At 45.2% G+C, this 20,075-nt stretch overlaps 1 protein-coding gene across 3 annotated transcripts in view; it reads right to left on the bottom strand.

The window, feature by feature from the left end:
• Positions 1-5,272: 5,272 nt before the first annotated feature.
• HNF4A (hepatocyte nuclear factor 4 alpha) overlaps positions 5,273-20,075 on the bottom strand; it is a 65,601-nt gene continuing 50,798 nt past the window's right edge. For 2 of the 3 annotated variants that reach the window (XM_060190507.1, XM_016191593.2), the window contains exons 6-10: positions 16,168-16,255; positions 14,413-14,568; positions 12,845-13,111; positions 9,746-9,898; positions 5,273-8,474 (exon numbers count right to left, since the gene is read on the bottom strand). In XM_060190507.1, coding sequence (XP_060046490.1) covers positions 8,332-8,474; positions 9,746-9,898; positions 12,845-13,111; positions 14,413-14,568; positions 16,168-16,255 — 807 coding nt within the window. In that variant the 3' untranslated portion in view covers positions 5,273-8,331. The remainder of the gene's footprint in view (positions 8,475-9,745; positions 9,899-12,844; positions 13,112-14,412; positions 14,569-16,167; positions 16,256-20,075) is intronic. The other variant, XM_007530879.3, reaches the window with a different exon arrangement.

Genomic DNA, 20,075 nt, shown 5'->3' with positions numbered 1-20,075 from the left:
TTCTCTCTGTCCTATTTAACAACAATGGCATCAATAACAATAACATCTACAACAACAATAAAAATAATAAGGGCAACAGAAGGGAAAATAAATATTTAAAATATAGCATCTTAACAAAGCACCCACAACAGTGAAACCCTGCTTTCTAATCCAGTCCCACATTATCTGCAGTCTTTCTCATTTTGAGTCACCAGCACTACCACACCACTAATTAGGACCTTCAGTCACACAGCTCTCTGTCTCCTTTCCTTCACATGTGTGGATCCTTAGCAAGTCCCTGCTGCCTCTCCTCACTGCCACCTGCATCCAATTTTGTTTTGCCTCCAGGACTATTTCTGGGTTTTGTTGCCTGTACTACAAATCCACTGCTCCTGGTGGCCATCTTTTTTCTGTTGTTTCTGTTATTGTTGCTGTTGCTGCTGCTGTTGTTGGATAGGACAGAGAGAAATTGAGAGAGGAGGGGAAGACAGAGAGGGGGAGAGAGAGATGGATACCTGCAGACCTGTTTCCTGGCTTGTGAGGTGACCCCACTGCAGGTGGGGAGCTGAGGGCTTGATCCTTGTGCTGATTCTTGCACTATGTGTGCTTATTCCAGTGCACTACTGCCTCCCCCCACCCCACAACTAATTTCTATGTTGAATGACAAACTCCCCCAAGCTAGGTGCTTTAAAATGACCTATTTGTTATATTGTGAGTCTGACTGGAGTTCTCATGGGGTAGGGGGTTGGGGGGCAGAACTGAGCTCTCTGTCAAGGGTCCTTCCCTGCTCTTGTCAACAAGTTGGCTGAACTGTATTTTTGCCTTAAGGCTCTACACTGGGATCCACTGCCAATGTCTCTCAGCTTCTATCGATAGTTCCTTTGCCACATAGAACCCGGCCTCCTTTAAGAGCTCATATGACCAGAATGGGCCCACTAAGAACAATCTCTCTACCACAAAGCAACTAGCTGGTTTGGGACTTTCACTACATTTACAAAGTACCTTCCCAGGCAGCACCCAGTTTCTGTCTGACTGAATGATTGAGAGAAAGAAGGTATAGACCAGGGGAAAGGAGTCTTGCAGTTATCATAATATTCTGCTTAGCACACCACTCGAGACCAACCCTCCCTGTATCTCTAGACCTTCTCTCTCTGGCCTAAGCCTGAAACTTGGCATTAGCTAGCCCCAGGTCTCTCTGATTTCACTTTTGTTCCATGTGGCCCCTTCTCTTCACAGTAGATCCTGAATCAGGTCATATCACTTCCCTATTCAGAAACTTCTAAGAACTTCCCATTGCATGTAAAATGAAATTCAAGGTATTTTCTTATCACTTAGAAGGTCCTCCCAAATAACCTATCTTCTCCCACCCTATTCCTGCCACCTTGACATCTTCATACATCGTCTAATAATGATCAGCTCTTCCCACCTCAGCATCTTTGCACTTGCCTCTCTCTCCTTGCATTCCACAGCCCTCCACCACCCCCCACACCATTGCCTGACACCTTCTCATCCTCCATACCTCAGTCAGATAGATCTGAACTTGCCCCCCACTCCAATGTTATTATCACCCTAGCTCTTTCAGATTGTTCTCTGTTGTTATTTCCCCTTCACATATGTACCATTACAATGCCTTGTTTTATCTGTAAAGCCCTCAACACTTTGACAATTTGACATATCTGGCTATTTAAAGTTGCTTTTGTTTATGTATTTACTCTTTGTCCACTCCCTCTGGAAGGTGAACTTTATGTAGTTGGGGACTTTGTCTTGCCTTCTTGTGTGTCCTAGTTCTAGGAGATTGCCCGGCGCAGAGGAGGCTCTCACCAAATATTTGTTGAGAGAGTAAATGAATGAATCTGTTTTGGGTCAATTCCTTTCTACTGTCACCTTCTCAGTTTAGACCTCCCTATCTTTCACGTGGTGCTTCCCATAGGCTCTTCCTGGTCTAATTTCTTATAGTTAAATAACTATAAGTCTGTCCTACTCAAAATTGCCAGAACAATCTTTCTAAAATAATAGATACAGGGCTAGAAAGACAGATAATTGAGTAAGGGGAATGCCTCACCATGTGCAAATCCCAAGTTTGTACCTTGGCACCACCTAGGAGGTGCTAGAGCACTGGGGGAGACTCCAGTGCTGTGGTATCTCTTCCTTTCTGTGTCTCTGTCTGAATTAAAAAGTAGCCCTGAGTGGTGTTCTCTCTCTCTCTCTCTCTCTCTCCTCTCCACTTCCCAGATGGGTAATTTTAGAAGAATAATTCTAGCAACTTCTAGGAGGACAGGTCATAGGAAGTATGAGTATAAGCAACTGTACATATGATACCCTGGCTCTGCAAGTTCCTTTCTCATTCTCAGTCTCCTCTTTTTATAAAGTAGAACAAGAATAGCCAAGTCAGAGGGTTGCTGTAGCAACTGTATCCATCACGTTTCCCAAAGAGTGACCTTTAATGTCATTGGCATTAAAAATGTGTTATTTTCCCTCTTCTAAAGACATTTATTTAATGAGAGCAAATCAAGCATCATTCTGGCATATGTGGTGCCAGAGATCAAACTCAAGACTCCACTCATGCCGGTCCTGTGCTTTCCCACTGAGTCATTCCCCAGCCACTAAGATTTGGTTCTTAGCTCCACCATCATCAAAGAGCTGCAATGAATCCTGTGATTTAGGCCTCTTAGATTATGTCTTGGAATGTACACATGGCACACTGATTTGAGAAATATAGATCAAAGGTGATCTACATTCTATAAAAGAGGAAATAGGCTAATTCCACCAGTATGGGGTGGCACGTCATTCACACTGCCTGGGATGTCCTTTGAGTCCTCAAGATGTCTGTCACTAGGGGCCTCTTCTTCACTCTATGAGCAACAAGGCTCCACGTGGGGAAAATGGGATTCAAAAGCTTCTATTCAATAGCATCATGACTGATAAAGCCCATTTTATAAGGGGGTAAGATTTTCAATTCTCAGCGTGAAGAAAACCCAAGTTCAAGCCTGGATCGATGGCCCCCTAGCTGTGTGCCTGGGGCAAGGGCTCTCATCCCTCTGAACCTCAGTCTTATCAGTTCTAAAATGGGGATAATAGGATTTTCTGTTTGTCCCCCTACACTGCTGTTTTGCAACTGAAATGGAAACTCAACTGGGATCACTAGCCGCCCACGCTGAGGTTGGAGATTAACTGGGGCAAAGGGCTGATGAGGTGGAGGAGCCAAGGCCAGAGGAATTTATGGCAGCCCAGGATTTATGGTTTTGATATGGATTTATTAAGCAGACTCTAAGACTGCGAGAGCCTCTCCTGGTCCCCACCCCCTGTATCCATGCTGGCAGCAGTGTGGGCAAGGCCTCTGTTGCGACATTATGGAAGACATTTCCTTGTCCTCATGGGTGTCGGGAAGGGACAGAGAAAGGCAGGGATGGTTGTGGGGATCAGCTAGTTGATAAATGTTTTTGAGGCTAGAGGACTTTCTGGTCATAGCTTGAGAGCTAGCTATGAATGAAGAGTTCATATTCACTCAGTCTCTGGTGGTAGACATATACACACTGACTTTTCCAGTGACTATCATATCATTCAGTTGAACCTGATAATACTCTAAAGGGAAGTACAATTCCCAGTATCCATCATGAAGCTCAAAGAGGTGGAGTGACATGACCCAGTTTATATTGATCAGTGAGTTGTGTGATGATTCCCAGATCAGATGTCTCCTCCTCCACTCCCTTTTGGAAGAGCTGAAAGGAACGTTATCCTGGAGTGGCCCCATACCTAGGCTTTCCAAAGTCCGGCCACCAAGTTCCTAATTGCCCCTCACCAATGGCTCTCTTATTGTTGTTAATAAGACACTGAACTGAATGTTAATAATGAACTCTCCTGGGGAAAAGCCTTGATGAGTACTGTTGGTCAGTTCTTGTTGGTGTAAATGCTTCCACCATCACTAACAAGATGATATGGAGGACACAGTGTTGGGAAGTTCTCACAGGGCAGCTCCAGAAGACTTGAATGAAAGTAAGCCTGTGGTCTGTGATGGCCAAGACTACCCACTTCCTTTACCAGGGAAAGGACCGATGTGGATACAAAACCTCAGGTGTAACCCTTGCTTTTATTTATTTATTTATTTATTTATTTATTTATTTATTTATTTATTTAGGTCTCTAGGGTTATTGCTGGGGTTCAGTACTTACTGGCACTACAAATCCACTGCTCCTAGTGGCCATTTTTTCCCATTTTATTGGATGGGACAGAGAGAAATTGAGAGAGGAGGGGGATATAGAGAAGGAGAGCAAAAGATAGATCCTACAGACTTACTCTGCCACTTGTGAAGCGTTCCCCCTGCAGGTGGGGAGCCGGGGGCTCAAATGGGGTCCTTGCTCTTATTACTATGTATGCTTAACTGGGTGCTAAAACACCTGCCCTCCTGCTTTTATTTATTTAATAAAAACAACACTTGCTTTCACCATGTTTTCCTACACTTTCTCACCCTCTATTGTTGGCAAGTTGACTCAGGTCTATGCAAGTGACCCAAAACAAGGTTCCATCTTGAACCCCAATGATAGATGGATGACAAGATCTTTGGACCCTCTTGCCATTCTTGCAGATCTTTCCAACACCCCTTCCTCATTGCCTTATTTCTGTAAGAAAGGAAGATAAGCATTTACTCTCTCTACATACTGAGTATTTGGAACCAAAAGACCAAAGTTAGATTCTCTCTTTCCTCTCTAGGAAAATCATTTACCATGAATCTGTTTCCTTACCTGTAAAGTGTGTGTACATGTGTGAGAATAATAAATCACATAAAACTTGCTTACCTCTTGATATGAAGATTAAAAACACAATTAATATGAATCATTCTTGCATACTGTAAAGGATTGTTTTCATTACGTTTTTTGTTTGTTTGTTGTTTTTGGTAGAGCTGGGGCCTTGCACATGCACTCACCCTGAGGACAACTTTATTTATTCAGATAGTAAGACTGACAGAGAAGGAGAAGGAGAGATGCAGAAGCAAGGCACCACAGCACCAGAGCTTTTCATGGTGACATGACAGGTTGATGTGGCACCAGGGTTTGAATCATGGCCATGGATATGGCAAGGTACAACAATTCCTGGTAAGCTATCTTTCTGGCTCTTCAAAATGATTTCCAACACTAGAAAGAGTAAACACGCTGGGTCAGGGAGATAACACCAGAAGTTGTGCACCGGACTGAATGTCTGGAGGTCCCAATTTCAGTCCCTGGCACCACCATAAGCCAGAGCTGAGCAGTGCTCTAGTCCTTATTTAAAAAAAAATATTCATACAACCATCCAAAAATTTAGAAAATATACGTGCCATTTATTTTGTTTCATAAACTTCTGATAAAATGCACAAGAGTAAGAAATGTTTTTTTGTTTTGTTTTCTCCTTTGCCCTATTGAGTAGCAGTGACAGGGGTTTAGGGCTCAACATAGGCTAGAATGACGTTCACAACCAGATGAAGGTGCTGATCCGCCTGGTGTCCTACAACGGGTTTCTGAAAATGCTTGATGTGAATTTCACAATTCATCCCACTCAGGGCAAATCACAGAGCAATTTGGCAAAAGCAGTTGACTTTGTCACAAGTAATGTAGGATCATGTTTCTAACCCTCTCCTCACTTCATTCTCAGAAGAGTCATGTGGGTTCTGGAAGTTTTTGAGAGCTGCTTACAGATATGTTTGTCTCAGTGGAAGAATTATGTGGCCCAGGGTCACCCTCCATTTTTATTTATTATGTATGTATGTATTCATTTATGTTTTGGTCCATCATATTTTCTATCTTAGAATCACAATTCAGTGGGGGTAAAATCCCAATGTAGTATCCTAGCTTAGCGTCAGAAAGCAAACCCCTTGTTTTGTATTTCTTGCAATAAAAATATTAATATGGCTTGAATTTATCTTACAGGAGAGATTGGATGGGGACAGAGGATTTACCACCTACCCCCACTAAATTGGGGTACCATTAAAAGTCACTCTATTGCATGGACAATTCTTATTTCAAATTTGTCCCCATGACAGAGGGCTAAGCAGCTTTGGGTTTGGGGGGTCTTAGAGGAGCAGCAAGTAGGAGTGACTGAGACCAAGATGATCAGGAAGATTCCAGTTCTCTTCCCTTGCCCTCAAAAAGTGTGAACACCTGTCTGGGATTTCTAGGAAATCCAGATGAGGGGTGACTGAGGGAGACATGAGAGTGCATGTCTTTCCTGGGAAGGGGGACTTGACTTGGTGGCGCGCACAAGTTCAGTCCAGACAACACTGGAGAGGCAGAGTTTTCTCTTCGACACACTGCCCTTAGACCTTCCATTGCTTTTTTTCAAAAAAAAAAAAAAAAAAAAAAGGTAAATTACTTGTGGTGTGATTCATGGCACTGGAGTACTATCTCTATCCACGCAGGTTGGTAGCTTGTCTGAAGGCTTGTCTGAAGGCTCACTCTCTTACCTAAACACAGTTTCTGTCCCAGGACATATCCTTATCATTCCTATTCTTTAGTGGCATTTCTCCAGAATTTTCCTCAAAGGTTCCAAGATTCTAACTAGTTGGGTGAGGTCCTCAATGCTGCATCCTAGGATTGGATGTTTTGAGACTGTGCCTTGAATGGTGGTCCCCAGAAGAGCTTTCTTACCCTCCCCCTAATTACCCCACAAAACATCCCGTTCCCAGAATAACAAGTCATATTGGCCTCTCTCCTCAGTACCAGACCTCCCTGACACCCTTATTTCAGACTTGAGGAGAAAAAAGAGAAAAAGGGTCCAAGAGTTTTAACTGCTGACTTTTCAGCAAACACGACTCTGGACACTAACTGGACATTAGACACTAACTAGTCAGTCTTAGTTTCAGCTATGGCCAGGGCTCTCAGACTAAAAGAGGCTTTGCTTTCTGCTACCAGTAGAGCAGGTGGTCAGTCTCTCAAGTCATCCACAGTGAGAACAAAAAGGGCCCTTGCAGAGATGTTCTGCACCATGACAAAGAGCTCCGGCTCTGATCCAGACAGACCTGGGATCAAGTCATGGCCCAACTACTTAGAATCAGTGTGAGTTCCAGAAAAGTCATTTAACCGCTCAATTTCATCTTCTGGAATGATCCCTGGGCAGCAAGGAAGGTGGGAGGTGATGATGCATGTCAAGTGCCTTAAGACGGTGCAAGGACTAAGGAAGAGCTTAGGCCCTGGGAGATCATGCCTTCTTAATCTCACCCTGATCTGAAGATCCACTCATCCTTCTCCATTCCCAGCCTTCAGGCCTCTCATTTTGATGGAGCCCTCAGCTCCCACCTGCTTCCCTCCCTGTCCCTCCCAGCCTTCTTGCACAGGATAGAGTGGCAGTACTTATCTTCTGCAAACCCAGCTCTCTGCACGTGATTCTGTAACTAAATGGTTTAGGAGCCCAAGTCCAAGGCCTGGGTGTCATTAATGACCTCTACACTGTCCAACATACTCTACTCCATATAGCCTGGTATTTTACTCTCTCTCCCTCATACTCTCCCCCACTCCTTATCTGCTCTGCTAGCCAGAATCTGACCCTTCAAAGGGTCTCATGCTGAATCTGCCCCTTTCCAATGCCTTCTCCAACAACTCCAGCCTCCATCCAAGTTCTTGTGGCTGTTGTCCACCTAAGCTTGTTTTATTCATTGAGAACTTATAGGGATCGTTGACCTGATCCAAAAGATCCACCCAAGTCCTTGAAGAAGTAAAGACTGTGGATCAGAGGAGGAATGTTGAAATTTACTTCTCAACAGTCTACTGCATGGGTCCTCCCCCTGTCAGTGTTTTTAAAATGTTCCCAGAAAGATGAGGGAACTGTTTCTAAGTCTTCCTCGGCCTCTGAAGCAAAGCTTTGGTGTCACTAGACTGGCTGAGGAAGGTGGCAGGGGCAGGTGGAGAGCAGTGTTGGGGGTTGGGGCATCTGAACAGGGTGGCAGAGGAAGGATAAGGTGCTGTGATCTGAACCAGGGTTAAAAGCTTCCTGTCTGGACACATGGAAATAGCAAAGGAGAAGTACCAGTCTGAGTGAGAAGGAAGTTAGGTTCAAGCAAGGTCCCATGTCATCTCCAAACAGCAGTCCTATGGGGGTGAAGAAGCTGGGAATAGATGTGGATGAAGGGGAAGACAGTGGCTTCAGCAAGAAATAAGTTCTCCAAGACAGTAGAGAATGTTTCAGCTGGGGTCTTTGTGAGTCCAAGTCTGGCCATTCAGAGAAGGGGTGAACGGTGCCCATGCCATGTGGGCCTCAGCCCAAGTTCTAGAGCCCTTCACACTTGGCACTCTGCCATGTTGTCACAGCTTCCTTCACTGGGATCCATGCCAGGAGCTCTCTGAGGGGGGTGGGGGACCTGTGGAGCCTCCGACCCCCAGCAGCTTGCTAGATGACTTCCTGCTTGGTGATGGTTGGCTGAGGGATGGCAGAAGGGGGCTTGACAATTGTGGTGATGGCTCCTGGCAGAAGCTTATAGGGTTCAGACCCGGAGCCACCTGGTGGTGAGGGCTGTGGTGTCTCAGGGGTGGCTGGAGGGATAGAGAAACAGACAAAGGTGGCTCAGAATTTCAACCTTTTGGGAAATGAACAAGAAAATCTTGGAAAAGTACATCCCCATACATCTCTTGAAATACGGTTTTCTTTTCTAAAAAATGAGAGAATTAAACTAGATCATCTTAATGCTTCTAAGTCCCAAATCATAACATCTAGGTACTGTAAATTCTGGAAGGTTGTGACCAGGCCAGGTTCTATCATCAGAGAGAGCTATCTGCCCAGCTCTTACAGTTTCTGCCTCCTCTACCATTTTATATGGAGACATCTCCTAAACTAGCACCCAAGTCTGACTGTCCTCAAAGATAATGGGGCATGTGGCAAGAACTTCCTTTCTTGAAGAGAAAGAGCATTAATTGATAACTGGTTCAGAGATACCACTTTTTTTTATAACTAGGAAGATGGGTAATAGAAATGGACTAATTCCATCCCCTACTCTCTCACAGATTCAGAAAGTAAATTTGACCATGACCCAGTTGGAGAACTTTTCCAAGAGCAATCTCAATGAGATGCAATCTTATTTCAGTGAAACACATCAACCCAAATGATAATCTTTTTCTCTGAAGAACCTTGCCTTGTGAAAAACTCTCTTGTGAAATTTCACCTCAGAGAACAATCTAACCCCATGAACATCTCCACTCAGTACTCAGTGAATAGAAATTCCTCATAGTAAGTTAAATAGTAAGAAAAAAAAAAGTAAGTTAAATAGTCTTAGTCCAGCAAGCAATTTTACCTAATGGAATTCTCATCTCAGTGGACATGCTCATGTGATAGACAACCTCAACCAGTGGATGTCTCACTCTAAGGAAAGCTTTCTTCAGTAGAGGCTATCAATCATTTCATTAACACCTGCCATTATAAACATAATTAATAAATGGACAATTTCAGCCTCCATTCCCTACCATAAAACACAGAGTACTAAGGGGGCTGGGTGGTGGTGCACCACGTTGAGGGCACACATTATAGTGTGCAAGAACCCAGGTTCAAGCTCCTGGTCTCCAACTGCAGGGGGAAAACTTCATGTGTGTTGAAGTGGTGCTACAGGTGTCTCTTTTTCTTTTCCTCTCTATCTTCCCCCTCTCCTCTTGATTTCTCTCTGTCTCTATCCAAATTAAATTAAATCAAATAAGGGGAAAACACACAGAGTACTATTATATCCTAACCCCCAACCTATAGACTCCAAACTTTTCCTGGTTCCTCCCTTAAGCCCCAACCTCAACCCTCCCTGGGTAGAACCCAAGTTGCCCACCTGTCTGTCCCCTGGGCCGGGGCCACTCACACATCTGTCCATTGCTGAGGTGAGTGGGCATTGTGTTGGCAACAATGACATTGGTGCCCATGTGCTCCTGCATCAGGTGAGGGTGCAGGGGGTGATGGGCATGAGGTGCTTCAGTGGAGGACCCTGTGGGTACAGAGGGGACTCAGTGAGGATGGAGAGTATTGATGAGGGTCGTAGGCCATGAGGAACCATTTTCCTCACATGTGGTCATTTAACCCTCCCACCAAATATTGACAGTGCCTCTCGGGCTCCTATTTCTGGGTTAGTAAATGGGGTTGTCATTCCTGTGCATAGTAATCATGGGGGTGATAAAAACCAAACACTGAAAATGAAGAAAAGAAAGGTGATTTGAAATAAGAAGCATGCAAGGGAAATAAGCATGCAAGGAAGCTGTGGTATTTAAATATCAAATGAAGCAGTCAGGGAGATGATCCAGTCAGTGAGAAGAGCAAAGGACTTGAATATGTTAAGCTTTAGATTCCATTCTTAGTATCATATGTTGGTATTCTTCATATTGGTTTGGTCCCCTTCCCCCTACCTCTGAGAGAAATGGTTTGGTCCTTGCTAGTTTCGTGCCCCTCTTTCTCCCCGCCCCATATGCTAAGGACGTCCAGAGTCCCAGCAGCAGCGGCAGAAGGAGAGCAGCGGAAGGAAAAACATGGGGAAGCACGTGGTGTGGTGATTTGCCCATTCATGAATAAAGATTAAACTGCAGCTTCTCAGCCCAGCCGTGTGTCCCCGAGTCTGTCTCTGTCTACCACTGTGACGCTAGCCCGGCCAGCTGGAGCCCCCCGAAACATTAGCAACAATCATAAGTGCCAGAACAGGTCTTTCTCGCCCCCTCCTCTCTCTCTCTCTCTCCCCTCCTCAATAAATAAATCTTGAAAATACATATTGTATAACATTGCTTGCTTATTAAGACAATAAATCGAATTATGACTCTCAATAACACTGCAAGTCCATCAACCATTTGTTGGTCACTTATCTTTCAGCTTCATCACCCCCTACACACACACACACACACACACACACACACACACACACACACACATCTCTATTACAAACTAACCTACTGAACATCAATGTGATCTTTGTACTTCCTGCCTTTGTGCTTTTTGTTCATGTGTTGCTTCCTTTAGACATGTCTTCCCCACTCTCCTATGTGCACAAGTTCACAGCGCAGTACAGATTATTTCCTTGTTTGGGAAGCTTCTCCTGAGTCTCTCTACTCTAACCAGAAGTAAACTACTTCTGCTTTAGTATTTCTATACTAATTTATCTATAATGCTTCTTTGGGAACAATCAGTTCTATTGGCGAACATTACAACTATAGATATAATTTTTTTCTCCCTTCCTGTGTCTGGCAAATATATAGAACACAGTAATTACTATAAAAAAAAGTGCCAGGGAATTGTAATACTATGTGGGGTGTGGTGTTGACAATAAGTTATGGCCACTGATGGAATTTCAGGACTTGCAAGAGTCCTCTAAAGTATATCTATTTTAAAGATTATTGGCACAAATTGAGCACCTATTGTGCACCATATGTTTTCATTGCAGCACTTTTCATGTTTAACTTAATCTGAATAGCAAACCTGTAGAGTATGCAGCATTATTATCCCATTCTACTGAATCAATTATAGTGCCCTGAGAGATAAGTTTATCCAAGTTCACCTGGCAACAAAGCACAGGCTCCTTCCTACGTCTGATTTCAGTGGCATCTGATTCATAAGATCCCTACAGTCACTGGGTCACCATGAGAATGTTCTGAGTTATCATATGACTATGACTCTCTCAGCTGGGGGTGATTTGGGTCCATCAGGGGACATTTGACATTATCTGAAGACATTCACATCACTAGGCATGTGGTTAAATGATGCACAGGGTATGTCTCACAACAAAGAGTTGTCCAGTTCTAAATATCTATAGTGCTGAGGCTGAGGAAACTTGCTCATGGCCACACCAGTAACTGCATTATCTCCAAGATTTTGACCTTGCACCTTATCCTTTTAATTCATTTATTTTAGTACCATCACTGCAACTCTATTAAAGCTGTCAATTTATTGATTCTTTGCTTCCCCCCCCTTCTCTCTCTGTACGATTAAGGTTTCATGATCCATCATTATAACTGTTTCCTTATAATCATCTTCAAAACTCCCCTTCCAAGTAAGGTATTTTTCAAAGAGTTGTCTACACTTACTATCCCCACTTCTCCTTTTTCATTTTCTCACTTACTATCTAACACCTCCCTCCCAGTTAGGTCTCCTTTCCCGTAGTCCTCTGACACGACTCTCAGCACAGTCACCATGATCCTTCATGCTGACCACCCAATGGACACCTCCTTGCCCACCCTATAGAATTTAACACCTTTTGGCCCTCTTTAATACATACTCTAGTATTTTCTGGTTATTTCAGAACCTGAAGATATCTTCTTTATTATAAAGTTGATTTTTGCCTCTTCTCAGGTACACACACACACACACACACACACACACACACACACACACACCATGTACATGAACAAGCATACACACATCGGAGGACAGACATCTTGCTTTCTGCTGAGAATCAATGGAATATGCTCCCATGTTTCTTTTTTTTTTTTTGCCTCCAGGGTTATTGCTGAGGTTCAGTGCCTGCACCATGAATCCACTGTTCCTGGAGGCCACCCCCCCCCCTTGTCGCCCTTGTTATTATAGCCTTGTTGTGGCCATTATTGTCATTGTTGATGTCATTCATTGTTGGATAGGACAGAGAGAAATGGAGAGAGGAGGGGAAGACAGAGACAGGAAGAGAAAGATAGACACCTGCAGACCTGCTTCACTGACTGTGAAGTGACTCCCCTGCAGATGGGGAGCCGGGGGCTCAAACCAGGATCCTTTTGCTAGTCCTTGCGCTTTGTGCCACGTGCGCTTAACACGCTGCGCTACCGCCTGACCCCCGCTCCCATGTTTCTTAATGAGGAAACTGGGGCTCTGGCAGGTGAGGGAATTTGCTCCAAGCCACAATGAGAAAGTGAGGGTGGCAAGAGGGGAACCCCAGTCTATGTGAGGCCCTGGCCTGGCCCACCTCTCAGCCCCTCCTGGGCCTGGCACGGACCTCCCAGCAGCATCTCCTGAAGTAGGTTGTCGATTTTGGCCATGCCAAAGAGCTTGATGAACTGGATTTGCTCGATCATCTGCCAGGTGATGCTCTGCAGGGTGGGCAGCAGCAGCAGCAGCTCGCCGAAGCGGCCACGAGAGTCATACTGACGGTCATTGATGTAGTCCTCCAGGCTCACCTGCACCTGGGAACGCAGCCGCTTGATCTTGCCTGGGTCGCTCAGCCCCTTGGCATCTGCAGTGGAGAAAGGGCCCAGATGTTCCCTGACTCACAGGGTCCCAATGGGAGGATCTAGTGACCCAAGGCCTGATAGGGGGCCTCAGCTGTGCTGGGATGAGGAGGATGTGAGGTGCTCAGGAAGCAAAGAATGCCAGCACCAGCTGTAGATCCTGGACATAGGCAGGAAAAGGCTTCTGTCCTGTTTCCTAAGGCTCAGAACCGAAAGAGGGAGCTGGGAAGCAGTAGGCATGATTCTAGGAGCCTGCCCAAGAGGGTTTTAGTATCTCCTAATATGCCAAGGAAAGAGATAATAAAATAGCAGTAAACTATATTAGAGAGGTGTGGGAAGGTCTGGAGAAACTGTATAATAGTTATGCAAAAAGACTTTCATGCTTGAGGCTCCAAGGTGCCAGGTTCAATCTCCAGCACCACTATAAGCCAGAGCTATCCTCTGGTAAAAACAAAATTAATAATAATAATAATAAATAAGTAAACTAGGGCTGAAGAGATAGTATATGGTTATGCAAAAAGATTTTTATGTCAGAAGCAACACCATAAGCCAGAGCTATGCAGTGCTCTGGTTAAGAAAAAATAAATAGGGGGAAGGGTAGATAGCGTTTGGTTATGCAAAGAGACGCTTATGTCTGAGGCTCCAAATTCCCAGGCTCAATCCCTTACACCACCATAAGCCAGAGCTGAGTAGTACTCTGGTAAAAGCAAAGTAAAACAAACAAACAAACAAAGTAAAATAATTAAAAAGTGAGAAAACCCACATATAGGGGAAAATGCAATATAAAGTGGAGAAACAGAAGCACAGTATTTTATTTAGAGCTAAAGAAGTAATCACCAGAAGAAGCAAGTAGTTAAGAGATTCAGAGAAGGCGTCCCCCCCCCCCCGCCCCCCTCCCACCCCATACAAGTATGCTTCAGGCATGAAAAATGGGGTGGGCAACATTATTTGCATTTCTGGATGTACAAGTATTTTGATGCTTTTTCTTTTTTCTTTCTTTCTTTCTTTTTTTTTTTTTAGAGGAAAAGATGAAAGCAAAGAGAAGGAAGATAGGAGGGAGATGAGAAGAGAGAAGGAGGAAGGGAGGGAATGGGAAAGGTCCTGCATGTTTGGAGCCAGCTGCTCTGAGCAGTCCTGACTCTGAGGGTCCTTGCCTGTTCAACGGGTCTAAGCCCAACAGCTACTCCCCGCTGTTGTACTAAAGAGGTGCAGTTACCATCTCAGGGTCTGTAATCCAACAGGAGAGATTTGTCACAGGGTCTGGAGCACTGGGAGTGGGGCATAGTGGGGTGAGGCACAATAGTACCTGGGTCAAAGAAGATGATGGCTTTGAGGCAGGCGTACTCGTTGTCGTCGATCTGCAGCTCCTGGAAGGGCAGCACCAGCTCGTCCAGGATGCGCATGGACACACGGCTCATCTCAGCCAGCTCCGGGCAGTGCCGGGGCACGATGTAGTCGTTGCCTGGAAGGGAAGCATGGAGAGGGCATGGGCAGGCCGCCCTGGGCTCACCTTCTCCCCTAGGTGTGGGGAGACCTGGCTTTTTTAAAAATTTTAATATTTATTTATTTATTTCCTTTTTGTTGTCCTTGTTTTTATTGTTGTTGTAGTTATTATTATTGTTGATGTCATTGTTGTTGGATAGGACAGAGAGAAATGGAGAGAGGAGGGGAAGGCAGAGAGGGGGAGAGAAAGATAGACACCTGCAGACCAGTCGTTTCACCGCCTGTGAAGCGACTCCCCTGCAGGTGGGGAGCTGGGGCTAGAACCGGGATCCTTACGCCGGTACTTGTGCTTTGCGCCACATGCGCTTAACCTGCTGTGCTACCGCGGGACTCCCGACCCGGCTCTTAGCTGGCTCCTGGGGAAGAGAACCGTGCTGGGTCTGACTTGTCTATTTTATGGATGAGACTAAAGTACCATTTTCTAAAAATCATTATGCTAGTCACTAAGTCTGGTTTTCTCATCACTCAAGTCCCATTCTCTACCACCACCTTCAAGATGACACTGAAGCGTGACTTGGGAGGCACCAAAGCATCAAAGTTCAGGGCCCACATTCTGCCTTGGTTGGATCCTGCTTGACTACTGACTAGCCAGATCTATTTGGAAAAGTTCCTTTCTAATTCTCAGCTCTTTCATCTGTAAAGTGGGGGGTCAGTGATAAGACATAGCTCATAAGGAGCTCATAATTCCGTATTCATAGAATTAATGTTTGTAATAGGCCAAGGTCTGGCCCATGTGGTGTTTTATATTTAAAATAAACGAGGGCTGGGGAAAGAACATAATGGTTGTGCAAAAAACTTTCATGCCTAACACTCTGAGGTCCCAGGTTCAATCCCTTGGCACCACCATAAGCCAGAACTAAGCAGTGTTCTGGTGAAAAAAAAAATCAAATCAAAGAGATGGACATAAGGTCAGGGAGGTGGGTCAGTAGTAGAATGCCTTCCTCAAGTGTCCAAGACTTTGGGTTTGATTCCAGTACTACATGGGAGCAACAAAGAGAACTCTACAACAAATGGTGGAGCTTTGCCTTACTTTGTGTTCTCTCTCTCCTTCTCCCTCTCCCTCTCCCTCCCCCATCCCTCTTTCCCTCTCCCTCTCTCTCATTCAAAGAGAGAAATGCTGGGCAAGAGGCACAACTCAGTGGCAATGTACATGCATGAGACTCTGGGTTCTATCTCTTGTACCACATGAAAATAAATGAGTAAACAAACACAGGAAATGAACATACCAGGGAGGCATAAGAGACACAGGCTGGGGTCATGCCATTCCCAGCTACCTCCTGGTCCTACTCCACAAAGTACTGAGAATGAGCAGGACATCCCACCAAGGAATAGCCTTGTATGCTCTAAGTTTGCTTCTGATAAACTTCACTTTCTTGTGTCTATACTTGCCGGCAAGTGAATAGGGTGTCCAGTTGCTATCACCCTTGTAGGGATATCCTGGGTCTATCTCCTTCACCCCCCGCCACCCCCCCCACCATCATGGAGAGTGTAGGCCAGTTGTGCTGCTCACTGGGCCTGCCCTCCTCAGAACCTTGGCTGGGGCAGGCAGAACCCTCACCTAGAAGCAGCACGTCCTTGAACACCATTGATCTCTTGGTGGTTCCAAGCAGCAGGTGTTCACCAGCATGGGCTCTGAGCAGGGCCACCTGGAGGAGAGATGGGAGGGTGTCAGGGGTCTGTGCCCCTGGGGAGGAGTCTGCACCTCTGGAAAGGCTGCCCCATAACACCTCAATGATGCTGAGCAAGTCAGCTTTCTGCTCCTGAGGAAGATTGGTCAGAAACTCAGGAGGGGATGGAACATGTGCTTAGAGCTGGGGGACCAACCAATGTGGTCCTTAAACTACTGTGTTCTCCTTGCCAGGCTGCTGAATCTCTGGGCCTCATTTATGTGCCCGAAGAAACTACAAGCCATATTCTGCCTTTTCTTTTCTTTATATATATATATATATATATATATATATATATATATATATATATATATATATATATATATTCCACCACCACTCCGGGTTCTCAATGGAGCTCAGTGCCTGCACTATGAACCCACTACTCCCGGTGGGCATTTTCCCATTTTCCCCTTCTTTTCTCTTCTTTTTCTTTCTTTCTTTCTTTCTTTCTTTCTTTCTTTCTTTCTTTCTTTCTCTTTCTTTCTTATTGATAGGATAGAGAGAAATTGAGAGGGGAGGGGAAGATAGAAGAAGAAAGACACCTGAAGACCTGTTTCACTGCTTGTACAGCGAGCCCCCCTGCCAGGGGCTCAAACCAGGATCCTTTCATGGGTCCTTGAGCTTTGTACTATGTGCACTTTACCAGGTGTGCTACAGCTCAGCCCCCTATATTTTATTTATTTATCTGTTTTGTCACCAGGATTATTGCTGGGACTGGGTGCCCACATGACTTTGCTGTTCTTAGTGGCATATATATATATATATTATTGGCTAGACCATAAGATAAGAGGAGTACAATTCCACATAATTCCCACCACCAGAGTTCTATATTTCATCTCCTCTGTTGAATGCTTTCCCATTCTTTATCCCTCTGGGAGTATGGGCCCAGGGTCATTATGGGGTGCAGAAGGTGGAAGGTCTGGCTTCTGTAATCGCTTCTCTGCTGAACATGGGCATTGGCAGTTCAATACATTTCCCCCAGCCTGCCTCTCTCTTTCCCTAGTGGGGCAGGGCTCTGGAGAGTTGGGGTTCCAGGACACATTAGTGGGTGGCCATTTTTTTTATATCTATAGAGGATGGAAGACAGAGAAATAGGGAGAGAGAAGATGTACATGCACAGCTCTCCTTCACCCCGTGTGAAGCTTCTTCCCTGCAGGTGTGAACTGGGCCTTTAGGCATAGTAAATATGTACTCTACTAGATACACCACCACTAGACCCCAGTTAACCGCTTTATGTTTGCATGAAAATCAAAGCATGGGTTAGGCAAAACAAGACAAAATAGAAAACCAAAAAGTAACAGATTGGGAGTCTCAAAGATTTTATCTGCAAGGTTGGTTTAGGAAGTTTAGAGGTTCTTTAGTAGCCAAATTAGGAGATAAATGTGTCTGCTGACTAATTCACCTGACTGTTCTTCCAGTCATCAAATATGAAACATCTACTAAATGTCAGCTACTCTTTAGACAATGGGAACACATTTATAAAAGAAGAGAGATAAGATCCTTAATCTTACAGAGTTTACATTATATTGGGAGGTGAGAGGTAGAACAGATAATAGAGTAGAAAACAAATAGATTAATGGAGCAGAGAGTGATAGTCCTAATAAGGAAGGAAAGAAGGTTGGAAGGAAAGGAGAGAGGGAGGAAAGGAGGAAGGAGAAAAAAAAGGGAAGAAGAGAAAGGAAGACAGAGGAGAAAGAAAGAGGAGGAGGAGAAGAATGAAGGGAAGAAAAAAGGAGAGAGGAAGAAAGGGGAGAAGAAAGGTAGGGGAGGGTTACAATAGGCCAAGAATGACTGTATCAGATGGGGAGGTCAGAGAGTGTCCTAAGACATGGAAGAGCACATGTGTACATATTTGGGGGAAGTGTGTGTGAATGAGTGGATACAGGTTTGAATTTTCTAGCTCTAGTCCCTTCTGTCTTTACCCTTTCTGTTCCTCCCCCATGGTTAAACTTTGTATGAATGACAAGCACAGAGAGATGGGAAGGAGACTTAGAGGTGAAAGCCTCCTGTCTTGACAGGACAAAGGAGGTCAAGGATGCTGATTATCAAGCACTCCCAACACCTGGTGTTCTTGTCACTTACCAGGTGGCTGTCACACTGAAAGGCAGAAGACTTGAATTCATACCCAGCTCTGACTGACTGCTTTGCTTTGTGACCCTGGACAAGTCACTTTACCTCTCTGGGTCTCTACACCCTCATTCACTTACACTTCCTGGATTTCATGTGGATTGACATCCAAAATAAACCAAGAAGCCAACAAATGTGGGAGGTGGTTTCTAGGGGGGAAATGTTGAGGTATTTGGAGTAGGCATTGCATTGCTCTCAATTCTCCTGTGTATGCCCTACCTGTCTTGGGCAACTTGGACTTCTCATATACCTTAAGTGGAGCACTGAGCATTCTCCTTGTCTGGACTCAGCCCCCTACTATGGTGTCCCGGGGGTGGGGAGGGTGGGGAGGTGGGCTGCTGGTGGTAGGGGGTGTTAATGATTGTCTATTGTTTTTTTCCACCCATCACTGCTTTCTGAGAATTCTCTGAGCCCCAGCCAGGGAGGTTTGGGTGGGAAATTGAGGTTAGCAATTGCTCAGCTTGGGGGTATCTTGTTGCCCTGCTGAGCCCCTGGGCAGGAATGGCGGGATTAAACATTAATGCAGACTCTCCAGCAGAGGGGACCAGGGCCAGGGCACAAGGAACAGGGCAGCTCGGCCACGATCACTGTTCTGTCATCCTCCCCATGGAGGGTGGGGGGACACCATGTGAGAGGACACCTGGTCCAGGGCCCTGTTCACAGCATGTCCTGCCATGGGAGTCTTCATGTTCTGGGAGAGTCTGGTTGTCAGAGAAGTTTGGGCGATCCCTGGATGGGTTCCACAATTTAGCAGCAGCCAAGATTTCAGTAGACTGATGGATATTGTCATTCTGTTGTGCAAATGTGCACAGCAGAGAAGCAAAGGCAGCAGGAGCTGAGCAGGTGGCCAGTCTAACTCCCTTTTCCCAGGCAGGAAACTACCTCCTAGGCCAGGGACAGCCATTTGTAGTATATCAGAAACTCATTTGTTCTCAGATCCTCCCAGCACAAACCCAATCCCTTCTTTGACTGTTAGAACATTTCTGATTTTCCAATGAATGTACCCAAGGAAACAAAATGCTGAGTTAGATCATCTTGATGAGATGCAAGGAAGAACTTGACCTTCTGGGAGGCCAGGCCAGTATAGCCAGGCACTGTGTAAATGTTCTGCTTCATGAAATCCATTTCAAATGGCAGTGCCTTCAATTGAATCCTCCCAACAACCTTTGGAAGCAGATATAATTCCCATTTGACAGATAAGAAAATGGAGGGTTGGAGAGTATGTTGTTCAAGGTCACAGAGAACCACTGGCCTTTGAGAGCCACGGTGCTAACCCACATCTCCTGGCCCCTGGCACCATGCACCAGGCAACAACTCCTTCCTTTGGGAGCCTCCTGGTACAGATATGCAGGGGCTAGGGGCCTGGACTTCAGAGCTTGCCTGCTTGGTGTTGATTCCAGCTGTGCTGAATACAAGTTGTGCAACCTTGAACAAATCCCTTAAGCTTTCTGTGCTTCCTATGCTCACTCCTTTCCTTCCCAGGGTTGTGGAAAGGATCAACCCTTGTAGAGTGATTTCTACAGAACTAAGCCTGTTCGGCCTGAATGAAACTCAAACAAGGGTGGTCCAGGAGGTGGCACAGTGGATAAAGCGCTGGACTCTCCAACGTGAGGCCCTGAGTTCGATCCCTGGCAGCACATGTACCAGAGTGATGTCTTGTTCTTTCTCTCTT

The sequence above is a fragment of the Erinaceus europaeus genome, chromosome 1 (genome assembly GCF_950295315.1).
Source record: "Erinaceus europaeus chromosome 1, mEriEur2.1, whole genome shotgun sequence".
Taxonomy (NCBI): Eukaryota; Metazoa; Chordata; class Mammalia; order Eulipotyphla; family Erinaceidae; genus Erinaceus; species Erinaceus europaeus.
This window is presented reverse-complemented; position numbering and strand designations above follow the sequence as displayed.